This window comes from Dreissena polymorpha, chromosome 2, assembly GCF_020536995.1.
Source record: "Dreissena polymorpha isolate Duluth1 chromosome 2, UMN_Dpol_1.0, whole genome shotgun sequence".
NCBI classification, from domain to species: domain Eukaryota; kingdom Metazoa; phylum Mollusca; class Bivalvia; order Myida; family Dreissenidae; genus Dreissena; species Dreissena polymorpha.
In genome coordinates, this window is record NC_068356.1 from 64,018,054 (window position 1) to 64,032,398 (window position 14,345).

Here is a 14,345-nt window from a genome sequence, read left to right on the forward strand (position 1 = left end):
GTCCTTGGTTAGCCCGTGCGGACTGCACAGGCTAATCTGGGATGACACTCGACGCATATGCATTGAGCCCCGTTTTCTCAGAACATGACTCATATGGTCTTAAACTCCGTGATTGCCTTTCGGCGTACACTATGATATTACCCACGTGAATATTGATTATCGAACAGTACTTTTTTTAATCATAACCAACGGGATCTATAAAAATCGTTTTATTCTTACAATAGCTGCTATATTTATTTTTAATTGAATGAATAAAAACTACATTTTGCTGCCGTTTATCAAACTACTGTATGTTCGAGGACACATTATACTTGTTTCAAAAACGAAGACGTTCGTAATTTTTAAATCAAAGCCATTACATCTCTGCCCTTGATAAAATAACTGACGTCAGAACCGTACCTTCGTTTTGGGGTAAGGGGTTTTGGAATTGTATTGTTTTTAGTCAAGATTGAATACACTTCTCAGATACCCTGTTTTACCTGTTAAAATATAATACTGTAATTGAATGCAATTGAATACAACCGTAGTGTTGCCCCAATATACATAGTTATGTGCATTCTCATAGTTTTGGACTTCAATACCATACAAAATATAAGTTTTGAGTATTGTTTATAAGGTTTTAAACATTAAACTGGAAGGTTAAACAGGACGCTATTTTTAACCGGCGTTTTTCCCCACAGAACATGGAGCAATAAACTTATCAGAGGTATCGTTTGTGGAAACTACTCTCTGAGCAAATTTCATAAACATATCACACGACTTGGAAACGGGACTTAATTCATGTGCGTAGAGTAGCTTTGAGGCCAATTATCGTTTGAAAGAGAATCTTTTATAACAAGTGTCGTCCTGATAAGCTTGTGCGGACCTCACAGATTTATCTGGGTCGACATCTTACGCACAAGCATTAAGCCCACTTTTTCCAGAGCGCCGCGTGACTTACCCTGCATGCTGGACAGTTCCCAGTGCCCACTACACGCCACCCCCCTGTACTACAACAACACTGCTAGACTGTTGACCCATGAGTTGCTGCTGAGGGGGTGGGGCATTCCCGGCGTTCGGCGGAGGATAGCCCTGAGGTGGTGGGTATTGACCTTGGGGCGGGGGGATACTGGCCCGGGGGTGCTGCTCCGTAACCTGTTTAATATAGCAAGAAGTTCTTTGATTAGTATTTTTAAATTACCAGCATTCTCGAATGAAACGTTTTCTTAATGTGCGTGTGTGCACTATTTAAAACAACAATAACAAAAACAACAACAACTACTTCTACTTCAATAATTACAACAACTACTTTAACTTAAACAACAGGAATAGCTACAACAACAACACTTTTTCTATTACTTATACATTTGTTTTCCTTCTAATACTACAACTTCTGCTACGAATACTTATACTGCTTCTACGACAACTTCCACTTCTATCAATTCTTGCTTCTACTTCTACTTGTGCTGCTATTGCTGTTACTGTTTTTTCTACCGCTACTGCTTATGCTTCAACTACTACTGTTTATACTGCTGCTACTACTGCTACTTCTTCTACTACTACTACAACTACTACTACTATTACTACTGCTGCTACAACTACTACTGCCTCTGCTGCTACAACAACAATAACAACAACAACTACTACTACTACTACTACTACTACTACTACTACTACTATAACTACTACTACTACTACTACTACTTCTACTACTACTACTACTACTACTACTGCTACTTATACTACTACTACTACTGCTTCTTATACTACTACTACTTCTACTACTAGTACTACTACTACTACTGCTACTACTACTACTACTAATGCTACTACTACTACTACTACTACTACTACTACTACTACTACTACTTACTACTACTACTACTACTACTACTACTACTACTACTACTACTACTACTACTACTACTACAACAACTACTACTACTACTACTACTACTACTACTACTACTACTACTACTACTACTACTACTACTACTACTACTTCCACTACTACTTCTTCCACCACTTCTACTAATACTGGTGAGAATGATGATTTTGCTTATGTTGTTGATGACTATGATGATGATGGTGATTGTGATGATGATGATGATGATGATGCTTCAATAATTTTAACATTTGCTTTTCCGTACCTCCTTTGTCTGCCATTTCTTTTCGTCTATTGTTTTTTTGTTCACAAAGTCTCTGAAAATGAAATAAAGTCGGATAATAAATGCTGGTAGTCTTTTGAATAGTCAAATACCCTACTAACATAATAATGTATATTTGCGACAATGTTTTGTGACGACTTTAGCACACGTATGAATTTATATAAAACTATGCAAAAGGTTCGAAATGCGTCGTGCGAAAATAGGTCTTCGGACTAAACCGAATGGCGTCGCTCCAGATATGCCTCTGCCGTCGTATACGCTTCTTAAGTCATAGTGTCTGCTTATGGTACCACGAAACCGCGCGATACTTTATAGTTGGCAGGGTAGCTCCTTGCCACCCTGTGAGGGTAGCTCCTTGCCACCCTGTGAGGGTAGCTCCTTGCCACCCTGTGCGAACGAACTGGTCTGGAGCTAAGTTGGGCGCATATGTACCAAGGTCTTTTTTAAATCACGCGGATCATTTGTAAAGGTACCAATAGGATATTGAAAGATATGAAATCCATTTTTTTCTTTTATGACAAAGTAAATAAAAAAATATAATACTTCAATCTTCAATCCGGCATATAATTCAGAGCAGCAATTATAAATATAAATTTGTATTTATTTTTTATACCACATTTATATAGCGCCCTTTTCATTCTCGCGGGTGCGTTCAAAGGCGCTTTACATGTTTTTCCCTGATCACTGGGTCACGAGTCGTCCGTTAACATCTTGGCGCAGTATGCAGCCACGGCAAATTGGCTTATTTCCCTCACAGGTACCCATTTATACACCTGGGTGGAGAGGAGCAGATGTGGGATAAATTTCTTGCTCAAGGAAATTCCAGTGGTCAGGGCGGGATTCAAACCCGGGACCTCTCGATCCCTTAGCCAGTGTCCTACCATTAGACCACTGCTCCCGCGATTTTTACACTGGCATTTTCACAGATTTTGGAATGTAATGAAGTTTGTCATTAAATGCTTTGTATTGATAAATGTAAACATGGGCTCTAAAAAGCTACAGTAAAAATCAAGAATACAATTAAAGAAGGAAAAAAAACACCCTCCATTGGGCTCGAACCACTGACCCCTGAAGTAAAAGTCTATCGTTTAGACCACTCGGCCATCTGTGCTTATACAAGGAGTAATGTATTTTATACTTTGTATATAAGTAACCCTTGTAATATCACAAAATATAACGACAACAACAGAACTCTCCAAATTATTCAATCGTTTCGGTTTGCAACGCTCTATAATTTGCAGGTTTTCTTAATCGTCAAAAGATTCATATTATGGATATTTTAGACCATGGTTAATGTTCAGTATTACTGTTTCCCCACACATATCATAACTGCCACGAAAAATTGCGAATCTGAAACAATTTTTTGTGATTTTGTCAATTTACCAAAACGTAAAAAGGCCCATTTAAGTCGATATTGTTTACACACATACACATGTCCTCAGGGGACGGATACAAAACACAATTATTATAAATGAATCACCGCCATTGAATAATTTCAGTAAGTTTACAACATGGCCATATAAATAATTTTAAACGTCAATTTATCATTACAAATCGTTTTTGGTCGGTAATTCGTTTGCAGATTTTTAACTCATCGATCTATCATTTAAACTATTCGCTTTCGAGTTGTTTACAGGTTTATAAAACCCCTAATGAAATTCTTCTGGTAAAAGATTCAACCAAAGCTCTTTCTTATATATTAGAACAAAACCAAACGATATTTATTTGTCTGTCAACAAGTATGGTGCGAATATAAGTTTGATATTAACACCAGACTTAAGCAAGAAAATAACACAAACAATTCATAGGGTAGCTGTAACAAAAATTTGTTTGCGCTAAATCTTAGCGATTTCTCAATTTATAAAATATATAGTAGAAATCTTTCAAAATCTCTTTTTAACATACTGTCGTTCATTTAAGTTAAAGAAACGATAATATATCGTATATGATCGAATGAAGCAAAAGTGTTCACACACATTATATGAGTCGTGTTCTGAGAAAACTGGGCATAATGGATGTGCGTAAAGTGTCGTCCCAGATTAGCCTGTGCAGTCCGCACAGGCTAATCAGGGACGACACTTTCCGCCTTAATTGTATTTTGCTGAGAAAAGACTTCATTTAAACGAAAAATGTCATAAAAGCGGAAAGTGTCGTCCCGGATTATCCTGTGCGGACTGTACAGGCTAATCTGGGACGACACTTTACGTACATGCATTATGTCCAGTTTTCTCATAATACGACTTATATAATAGAAGTGTTATACTTAAATATTAGTGTCTTTAGCAAACTTATGATACAACTCAACCTGGAATACCAAACAGTTTAAAATCGGCACAATAAATGAGAGCCGTACTATTAATTTAAAATCAAATAAATTGTTACACACATTTGCAAATAAAATCACGATCCATTATAATACTAGCTAAATAATGTACTGAGTTTGCGGTCTCCTCTGGACCGCATTCATTTAAGTAAGAGGATCAGAAAAGTAAAGTGACATGCCTAAATGAGCCGCGTTCTGAAAAAAACTGGACTTCATGCATGTGCGTTTTGTGTCGTCCCAGATTAGCCTGTGCAGTCCGTACAGGCTAATCAGGGACGACACTTTCCGCCTTAACTGGAGTAGAAAAGACTTCCTTTAAACGAAAAATACCATAAAAGCGGAAAGTGTTGTCCCTGATTAGCCTGTGCGGACTGCACAGGCTAATCTGGGACGACACTTTACGCATATGCATTATGCCTAGTTTTCTCAGAACACGACTCATATAGTTATCTCAAATGATATCTGTATATCTATTATTATTCGGTTAAAAGTAAAAATTTATATTAACGATAACTTGATCAAGAGCTTTCGTTCAATGACACCAAGATTGTAGTGTACTTCAAACTAAACTACCGCAGTAGTTTGATATCAGATAGAACTCGTGCACGTGTAAGCGATACCGTTTCTCACAATCAAATGTACTGGATGAGTCAACAGTACGACATGACGTTATGATTAGCTTCAGTAGTTCAGGGGCATACGCAAACAAACTACCAATAAGTTCTTTTACGATTGATTTTTGATATTAAGACATGAATATCAACACCAACAATTTGAAAACGCGTATTAGCACTGTGATTTAAAAGGAGTGATTTGTATAAGCATGGAAAGTACTTTTTCCTTTTGTGCGAGAAATATATGGAACCTTATTCCAAATAATATAAGACATGCACCTACAATTATTTCCTTTAAACGGCACCTTAAAAATCATTTGCTACAAACGCAAAACTTTTTTTGATATTGTGGGTTGTATGGATTAAAATACCGCCTTTGGTTATTTATTATTCTTTTTTTTTTGCTTTGTGATTGTCTGTTTTTATGAAAGAATGAAATAACCATTATTATTATTATTATAATAATAATAATTATTATTATTTTTATTATTATTGTTATTATTATTATTATTATTATTATTATTATTATTATTATCATTATTGTATTTAAATTACTATTATTTTAAATTATTAATACTATTTGTATTAGTATTATTATTTTCATTATATGATGCTTTTGTAATTATTTTAAGGCTGATTGCAGTATGATAGACATTGTTGAGTTATATTTACATATACTGTGCTTTTGAAGACCACATTGTAAAAAAGATATGCTATTTCTTAATGTGTTATCTTCGTGAAATAAAGTTATTATTATTATCATTACACAAAAATGATAATCTATGCATAATATACAACCAGACGTTTGTTAATTTTATTCGCGCGTAACTGCTTGCTTATTCAGCTTGTTTGTTCGGCCTTCTAAAACGAGTTATTGTCATGTCGTCAGCTTTTTAAACATATTTGATTGCGAGAGATTCAATGAGCGGCGTTCTAGGAAAAGTGGGCTTACGGTATGTGCTTTAAGTGTCTTCCAAGATAAGCCTGTCCGCAGGGACGACACTTTCCGTTTTATGCAATATTGCGTTAGCAGGAAGTCCGTCTAAACGGAAATCCAGTCTAGGACGAAAGTTTCGCGCCCCTTTATTGGTCTCCGAGGAAAGCCCAGGCTAACCGCGGACGACACTTAACGCACACACGTTAAGCCATGTTTTCACCAAACGAGGCTACATTATGTATCTCTTAAAGTACGTGTTGTTTTTAACTTTCTAATACCTGTGGTTGGCCTCGTGTTCTTCAATCATTGTCAGTCTACTTTTCTCATGCGTGACATTATTGCACAAGAACGAATCGTTAAACTTAAATACGCGCAACGCAAATACCTACATAGTTGATTAATATTGTAGTTGACATACAAATATTTCAACACACATTGTTAACGAAGAACATCTATTAAATCTACATTTTTGCAGGTATTAAATCACTTAACACTATGTTATAAGAGTTACACAATGTCGTCAAATCGTAAATTTCCCAACCTAAAAAATAAAACAAAACAGATCCAAGCGGCAATTCGTATCATCCGTACAAAATTAACTTAATACACTAAGTATAAATGTGTATGTTAAAACACGATACATTCAATATTAATATTATCATTATTTAATAATAATAATTATTATTATATTGACAAATGAACAAATCTATCATTTTTTAAAGTACGACGAAAATACCTGTTGCGCCTCACCAACTTATCCCGGATATATTAAACTAACAAAGCGAATCATTGCACTGATAGAGATTACACGGCACCTAACCTAAACGGATGACACCGGAAATAGTTAAACGACCGGCTCCAGCGGAACACATAAGAACATATTGGCTTTGTTTAGACAAGTATGTTCTTTAAGCTTTATAATTTCAAATCCTAGCCTGAAGGGTAATACAAGCTTGGCTTTAAAAGTTTCATAATCTATTGGTTCTTTTAAAATATGATGTAGAAAGCGTGTTTTTTATAGAACGACTTATTCATCCATAATATTTAAAACAATCCTAGCATTATTTAAATTTTGAGAATAACAATTATGATTTGATCTTATGCTATACCGTGATGTATGAGTGGCATGAATTCGATTCATCACATTTGTCTTGGTAGTGTATTGACTAACAGCCCCTCGTCACTTCATAAATTTTAATTACGTCAGACCATTTAGACTTTCTCTGTCGCTCTTCGTGCCTAGAAGTGGTATCAAAGTTTGTGTTTCTGAAAAGAATGCAATTTACACCCAAACATGATTTAAAAACGGAGACATCGCATAAGAATCACACAGTAAAATGTAAGTAGATCTAGCGGGGATAAAGCTTTTAAAGGTACCTTAGGAAATTACATTTCCATGGTGCTTGACTACCTACATCAGAGGACTATTACTACTATATCGTCCTCACGCGGCTCGACAAAAATCTCATATGGTCCATCATGTTTCTCTTTGTTAAATTAGTTCGTTTTGAGAGACAATTCAACAAAACAAGGCAAATGAGCATGGCAAGATTGCAAATCGACTACTCATATGCATCGCAGCACCAACTTCAAGTGCGGTGTCAACGCGAAAGGCATTTTTTAAATAAATCGAATCCTTCTGAAAGTCAGGTATAAATCTTCATATGAATCATTTGATTTCGTGTTATTATCCACTGCCGTTTTTCAGACTTTAACCGGTGCCAGTATTTTATGGTTTTGTCGTTTTCCTCGGTGCCTGTGGAATCAATATGCCACCTCTCAAGAACGGAAATGCTCACGTTAATGCGTATGCCTGTTATTTGCAAAAGTATTATTATACATATGAATGATGTGTACGAAATTGTAAAGTAGTAGTTTTTTATGTTTTTTGTCTTTCTCCATTAAAAATTCAAGTTTCTTAAACTTATTATTAAAATACGACTGAGAAGTTCATTCGTTTTCGTTCTTTATTAAAATCAAAATACTTTATATTCATATCGATTGTGTACGTTTAGCATTAGCTGAAATACCGTGTGATGTTCCGAATTTGTTTTTCCGGGATTTTGTTGACATTTTCATTGTGAACGCTCAGAGCGTTCAGCATCTTGCAATTTTCATATAATCCGGTGCAGATTCAAGTATGAGCGGTTACTCGCGATATTTTCGGTAATAACCGTTTTGGTTGGTCGCCGTGGTTTATCTCTTTGCACTTTCGAAATATGGTGTATCGGCAAAGAGATAGCAACATACCATGTTGCAAAATCATATCGAAATCGCGTTATACTACACACAAGGGGGCAAAGTATGGAAGAAATATAAGATAAAAAGTATTCAATTTAATTTAGTTTTGCATTCTTAAAACATTTTTACGACTACTGGGAATGGTGTTATTATTTGTTAAAATGACAATGGTTTATGTATTTCCCAATATTTGGCTCATTCCTGTAAATACTTGTCTATCCTTGTAAAAAGTCATGAAAAGATTTTGAAGTTCCGTAAAGGTATAGAATACTACCGAGATTTTACTACCAAAAGCGGGCACCCCGGCAAAAGTAGTATACATTTGTGCCGTGTTTCGAATATGCGGCATGTGGGGCATAAACGGAGGGTTCTGACAATTAACATAACATTAACGTTTTTTTATATCTTGAATATTTAATGGACATCGTGTTATCAATCAATTTGGAGTTAATTAATGCTTTTTGTAAAAAAATACATTAAAAAAAGGAGTGCATAGCAACTAGACTGGAATATATCTGCAATAAAATGAACGTCCAACAAAACAAAACTCACGAACAACAACTTAACACAGAGAGTTGTGTCTATTTCATTTAATATGCTACAATTTATCGTTGTGTCTCTCGTTTAACAAACTACTATTTAGTAGGAAAATAGCTTAAACAATCGCACCCTGGACAACAAAGGATTGTTTCACACTCGACATTTGCTCAGTTTCGAAATGCATGTTCACGTTTACTTTCGCTTAAAAAAAACATTGTTTATCTTCAACATACTAGTTAAAACCGATAGCATTACCCTTATTTCATAGTAAATGTGTTTCCATTTACTTTTAACAATAATTCGTTAGACATATAGATACATCTCACTGTTGCCCTAATGTAATCTTTAGCTTGATAAATGCAATATTAAGAACGTCTTAAGTAATATTCGATTTAAGCGTTGTGAGTCCCGCCGTGGTCCGAAATAAATATTCAATTTCTAGGTTATATACAGGAAATGTTTCAGACGCACACATGCCGTTGGGTGTATCGTATACCATGCCGTGGGTTTCATCGGAGACTAAGTTGAAATCTGAAGCTTTTACGTGCGTACAATGTGGTACAGGGCTTTTGACAAAATTTACTTATGAGGCGAGATGCATTGTGTACACACCGGTCTTACTGACCAGTGTACTAACGCGAAACGAATTGTGGGTAGCACTTCTCTTACGAGTGAAAAGTGAAAGCGAAAGTAGGTCAGGTAATCTTGCTTCGGATAATCGCTATCAGTCTTAACAGATATTCCAAATCACATTTAAACATGATTAAAAAACATTTCTTTAAACAATATTCCGTTTTAAACACACAATAAAACACGATTTTTCTTTCATTCTTAACATTTTCTTTCCTACGTAGAACTACTTTGGCGAAAGCATAATTCCCCAAACCAGGGGAATGTGATGTGTCTTAGTATAGTGATGACACTAACGTAGTGACGTAACCATCTATGAATAGAATGTGCGAGATGCACTTTCTTAAAAGTAACATGACACACTTCATTCAAATTTTCGGAAGATTTTCGTCTTTAGAGTGATATCAGGTTTAAAGACGGTCACATAAAGGGATGGCGAGAGTTTGGCGTTTTATAATTTGACACTATGGGAATGGGATTCTTGTAACATAAACTCCGATGCTATCTGAACGTAGGCCTCATTTCCTATCACATGTTTCATACTTACAGCATGTGAAATAAGATCATTTTCATGTTAATATGTTTGAAAAAAAAATGTAAATTTTATGATACAACAGATATGTGTTAGTATGCCCATACAGCTTTCCATAGCAATACGCGTTGTATGTTTATTGGATACGCTTGGATGATTGTGTGCAATTTCAATCACACGTTAACAAGGTTCGGTGTGTGTAATTGAGTCACCAAGATCTGTTATCACCTGAAACCGGATATTATTTAAAAACAAAACTCAAAATAATATCACAAATAGGATACGTAGTGATCGCGTATGAAGGCCTGTCACTTACCAATGTATTGCGTTTTTAAATCAAATGAACAGTTTAATGATGAAGCAGTAATTATAGCATTTATTAGTAACAGCAAAATTACGAACATAAGTTTCGTTAAGAATAGTGTTACCTTCTTAACATCAACAATCTGAGATGATAAGCAAAGCAGTATTTGTTTAAGTATGGCCATGTAGGTAAATTTTTATTTAATAAACACACTCCATTTAAATTCACGTCCATGTATTATACACCTAGTGTAAGAATGGTTTTCTTTTGTTTTAATCAATGTTTATTAAACGGTTACGGCATAGTGTTGCATAAAATATTGTATTTTGAACATAGGTCCCTGTATCTTATTATTTCCTACTTTAAACATTCGTATTATTGCGTTTCATTCGTAATATATATGTTGCACCGATTACCATCATTCCTGTTTTGCGAATTTTACACGGTGTGGATTATGGATTATTAAACGAATTTTCTACGATCTGAAATGTCTTTCATAATTTGCTACACAATGGAATGTTTATCATACTTTAATAAATTACTTGTTCATCCCAAATTGTCTAGCTCATGCAATATATCATTATCTCGTTCGCTTGCACTTATTATCGGCTGCTAGGTTTCACTCGGCCATAAATGCTACTGCTGACAATCATTGTATAGAAAAATGGCTATAACTATTTTCGACTCGCCTCAAAGTTCAACTTACTTAAAAATGGTCTTCACTATCGCAAGACCACATGAATATTTTATGTACTCTTTAAATATGTTTTAAAATTATCCTGTCGCTTAAAGGACTACCCATCCATGTCGGAAAAAGACCAAGCAACGGTGGTGCGCAAGTGAAAATGCTGGTTAAAATGTATGTAAAGTTGTATCCGTTTCGGAGAAAAAAAGGACGGAGGACCAGACAGAGAAAACCATTATCTTCTCCCTCACAAAGAGGGGCGTAATAAGTGAATGTTTGCCATATTTATACAATATAGATCAGGGCAGCAAACAAGGGAAATAAACCGTTTCAAACAACAGTTTATAATAAGTTTTGCTAACTTTAATATAAAACCTTACAACGATGAAATATATGCAACTGTTGCAAATTGTTTTGAATGTATCAAGGTATTACTGATTGAAGGTTGTGATTCTATTACGTCATACTATTTCCGGAATCAAATGAGATGTGCAATGACCGTATCATAATTCATCAGTGCGCTGTTGTATCTCGTACAGTGTACACCTGTTTTCGGTTTTACACTGAGAACAACTAGACCGTGACGATTTTTTCTCGTCAGTTAGAGACTTACTAGTCTTTTTATATTCTTCGGAATATTAGTCTCTACGCAATAGCTATCTTGGTAGCTTAATTGTATTTTATTGTTTTCGGACAAAATACATTAAAATATATCTGCTCGCAGATATAAATATAAATTTACGACTTTGTTATTTTACGGCATTTGTCGTAAGGTAGTCTTTTTTCTCTTCATTGCACGTGTGTTATGGCGGACAAACTCTAAACAGTCCACGGTTTCGGCCGTTACAGGCATAAAAGAGCCTAAACCGCCAAATGAAAATGCAAACGCATCAAAGACTTCATCTGTGAGGCCAGGTAACTCCCGTCAGGTACCCGCCACGAATGCGAACATGAATGAAGTGTTAGAAATTCTAATGTCAATGCTTAAAATGAGCGCAAAAAAAACAAGAACATCGTTTCAATGAATTCATGGCCGCTTGTAATGAACCCATGGAGGATGACAGTAATTATGAAGATTGTTATGATGTTGAAACAGAACACGAAGAATCCTCTATTGAGTCGGAACACAAATCCATTTTCAAACAGCTGTCCGACAAATTTTATCAGCATGAACAAGTTGATGTTGATATTCATCCTGACCTGGCAAGTCTTGTAAACAACTCTTTCAGAAATGGTTTATCTGAAGACAATCTTGATGACATTTGTAAGCGAATTCATCGCCCAGAAAATTGTGACTCACTGGTAAAAACAAGAATTAACCAAGGCATTTGGCGCCTGTTGAAAAGCTACACTCAAGCTGAAGACGCACGACTTTGTGCCATTCAAGGATTTGTGTTAAAAGTATCCATAAATATGGTAAAACTGGTTGAAAAGCTTGGGACAAATGAGTCGGATCATGTCGAGTTAGAAACTACTGCCATCGCCCTGTTGGGTCATGCTAATAAAATAATGAATACAAAGCAAAAAGAGCTCCATAAACAAGATTTAGACTTTAAATATCATTATCTTGCTTCAGCATCATTACCCTACACAGACCTGTTGTATGGGAATGACACAGAGGTTAATAACAATGTTAGAGAAATCAACAACATGAATCGTATTGGCAAAGTGGGGCGTGGTGGTCCTATAGGGGCTTTAGCCGGGGACGCCGAGCTGGGTTCAACCCATATGGTCTTCGCGGACGTGGTTTCCGCGGCAGAGGCAGAGGAAATGGCCCTTTTCGAACGGAAGCCTTTCCAAAAAACTCGAGACCCCAACAGAAGAAGTAGATAAGGTTGGTACTTTTGTTGCTGGTAATATAAAAAATTACATTGAAAATTGGAGAAAATTACAAATGATAATAATGTCCTAGATATGGTTGGGCATTGCCATTTGGAATTTATTGAAGGCGAAAATCCTATCAAAACAACCTGTTATAGAAATAGATTCTCAGAAAAAGAAGAACAAATTATAAATACAGAAATACAAAATTTATTGGCAATGTGTGTTATTGAAGAAGTTGATCATCACCCTAATGAATATATTTCTCCAATTTACATTATTCCCAAACAAACTGTGGGTGAATATAGGATGATTTTAAATTAAAAAATATTAAATAGTCATATTCAATACCATCATTTGAAGATGCACACCTTTGAATCAGCTTTAAAATTGGTAAAGCCTGGTATTTATTTTGCAAGTATTGATATTCGCCATGGCTATTGCAGTGTACCAGTTGCTGAGGAAGAGCAAGTAAAGCTCAGATTCAATCATTTAGGAAAAAGTTACCAGTTTAAAGTACTACCGAATGGCGTTTCATCTGCCCCAAAGTTATTTACAAAACTCATGAAGCCTATTTATGCATCTCTGCGTATGCTTGGGCATAAAAATTCTGGTTATATAGACGATTCATTACTACTGGCTGACACGTATGTTGAATGTCAATTAAACATACAAGATACAGTAAATCTTATTACTGATTTAGGGTTTATGATTCACGAAAAGAAATCGGTATTAGTACCAACTCAAAAAATAACATTTCTCGGAAACATTATTGATTCTGAACAGATGTCAGTCACTCTACCAGAAGTAAAAATTCTAAAAATAGTACAAGCATGCGTAGATTTGTATACACAGAAAAAGGCAAAAATCCGAGATGTTGCAAGGCTTTTGGGTTTGCTTGTTTCATCTTTCTCAGCTGTTGAATATGGTCCGCTTTTTTACAGAACTCTAGAATATGAAAACATTCATGCCCTTAATCATAATGCTGGTGATTATGAAGCAATCATGTTCATTTCGGAGAAAATGAAGCAGTAACTTAGCTGGTGGATTGAATGTCTACCACAGAAACCGAGAAAAATAACCCATAAAAACCCTGAGTTAATTATAACAACAGATGCAAGTGCTTTTGGATGGGGTGCTATATGTCTTAATGATAAAATTTGTGGTAGATGGGATGAAACTGAAATCCAAAACCATATAAATGTCTTGGAATTACTTGCTGCAAGTCATGCTTTGAAATCTTTCTGTACAACAAAAAGCAATATTCATGTATTGATACGTTCAGATAATTCATCAACTGTTGCTTATATAAATAATTTGGGCGGAAAAACTGTACTTCTGAATGACATTGCTACAGAAATTTGGCTGTGGTGTAAAAACAGAGAAATTTGGGTTTCAGCTTCACATATCCCAGGTATAATGAATGAAGCAGATTTTAGTTCTCGAAATTTTAATGAAAATCTTGAATGGAAATTGAATGAATCTGTTTTCTTAAAGGCAGTGCAATGCTTTGGTTTGCCAGAAATAGACATGTTTGATTCTCGTTTAAATAAACAGATCAGTAGATTTGT

General features: G+C 35.4%; 1 protein-coding gene across 2 annotated transcripts; it reads right to left on the reverse strand.

The window, feature by feature from the left end:
• Window positions 1-944: 944 nt before the first annotated feature.
• Window positions 945-6,851, reverse strand: LOC127867353 (uncharacterized). 2 transcript variants are annotated; one of them, XR_008043452.1, is made up of 3 exons: window positions 6,758-6,851; window positions 2,130-2,181; window positions 945-1,134 (listed from the first exon to the last, which is right to left on the reverse strand). XR_008043452.1 is itself a non-coding variant. In XM_052408448.1 (3 exons), exons 1-3 carry the CDS (start codon window positions 6,326-6,328, stop codon window positions 970-972), a joined length of 246 nt encoding a protein of 81 aa, XP_052264408.1. In that variant the 5' UTR covers window positions 6,329-6,553; the 3' UTR covers window positions 945-969. The 2 variants fall into 2 exon arrangements, 1 of the variants encoding a protein (XP_052264408.1); XM_052408448.1 differs by lacking the exon at window positions 6,758-6,851 and adding an exon at window positions 6,300-6,553.
• Window positions 6,852-14,345: the final 7,494 nt, after the last annotated feature.

Bases quoted from the DNA above. Each gene is read 5' to 3' on its own strand.
- LOC127867353 (XM_052408448.1), bottom strand. From the start codon at position 6,328: ATGATTGAAGAACACGAGGCCAACCACAG. The intron at 2,182-6,299 runs GTATTAGAAAGT...TTTCATTTTCAG, and splicing joins GAACACGAGGCCAACCACAG to AGACTTTGTGAACAAAAAAA. The intron at 1,135-2,129 runs GTACGGAAAAGC...TATATTAAACAG, and splicing joins AGAAATGGCAGACAAAGGAG to GTTACGGAGCAGCACCCCCG.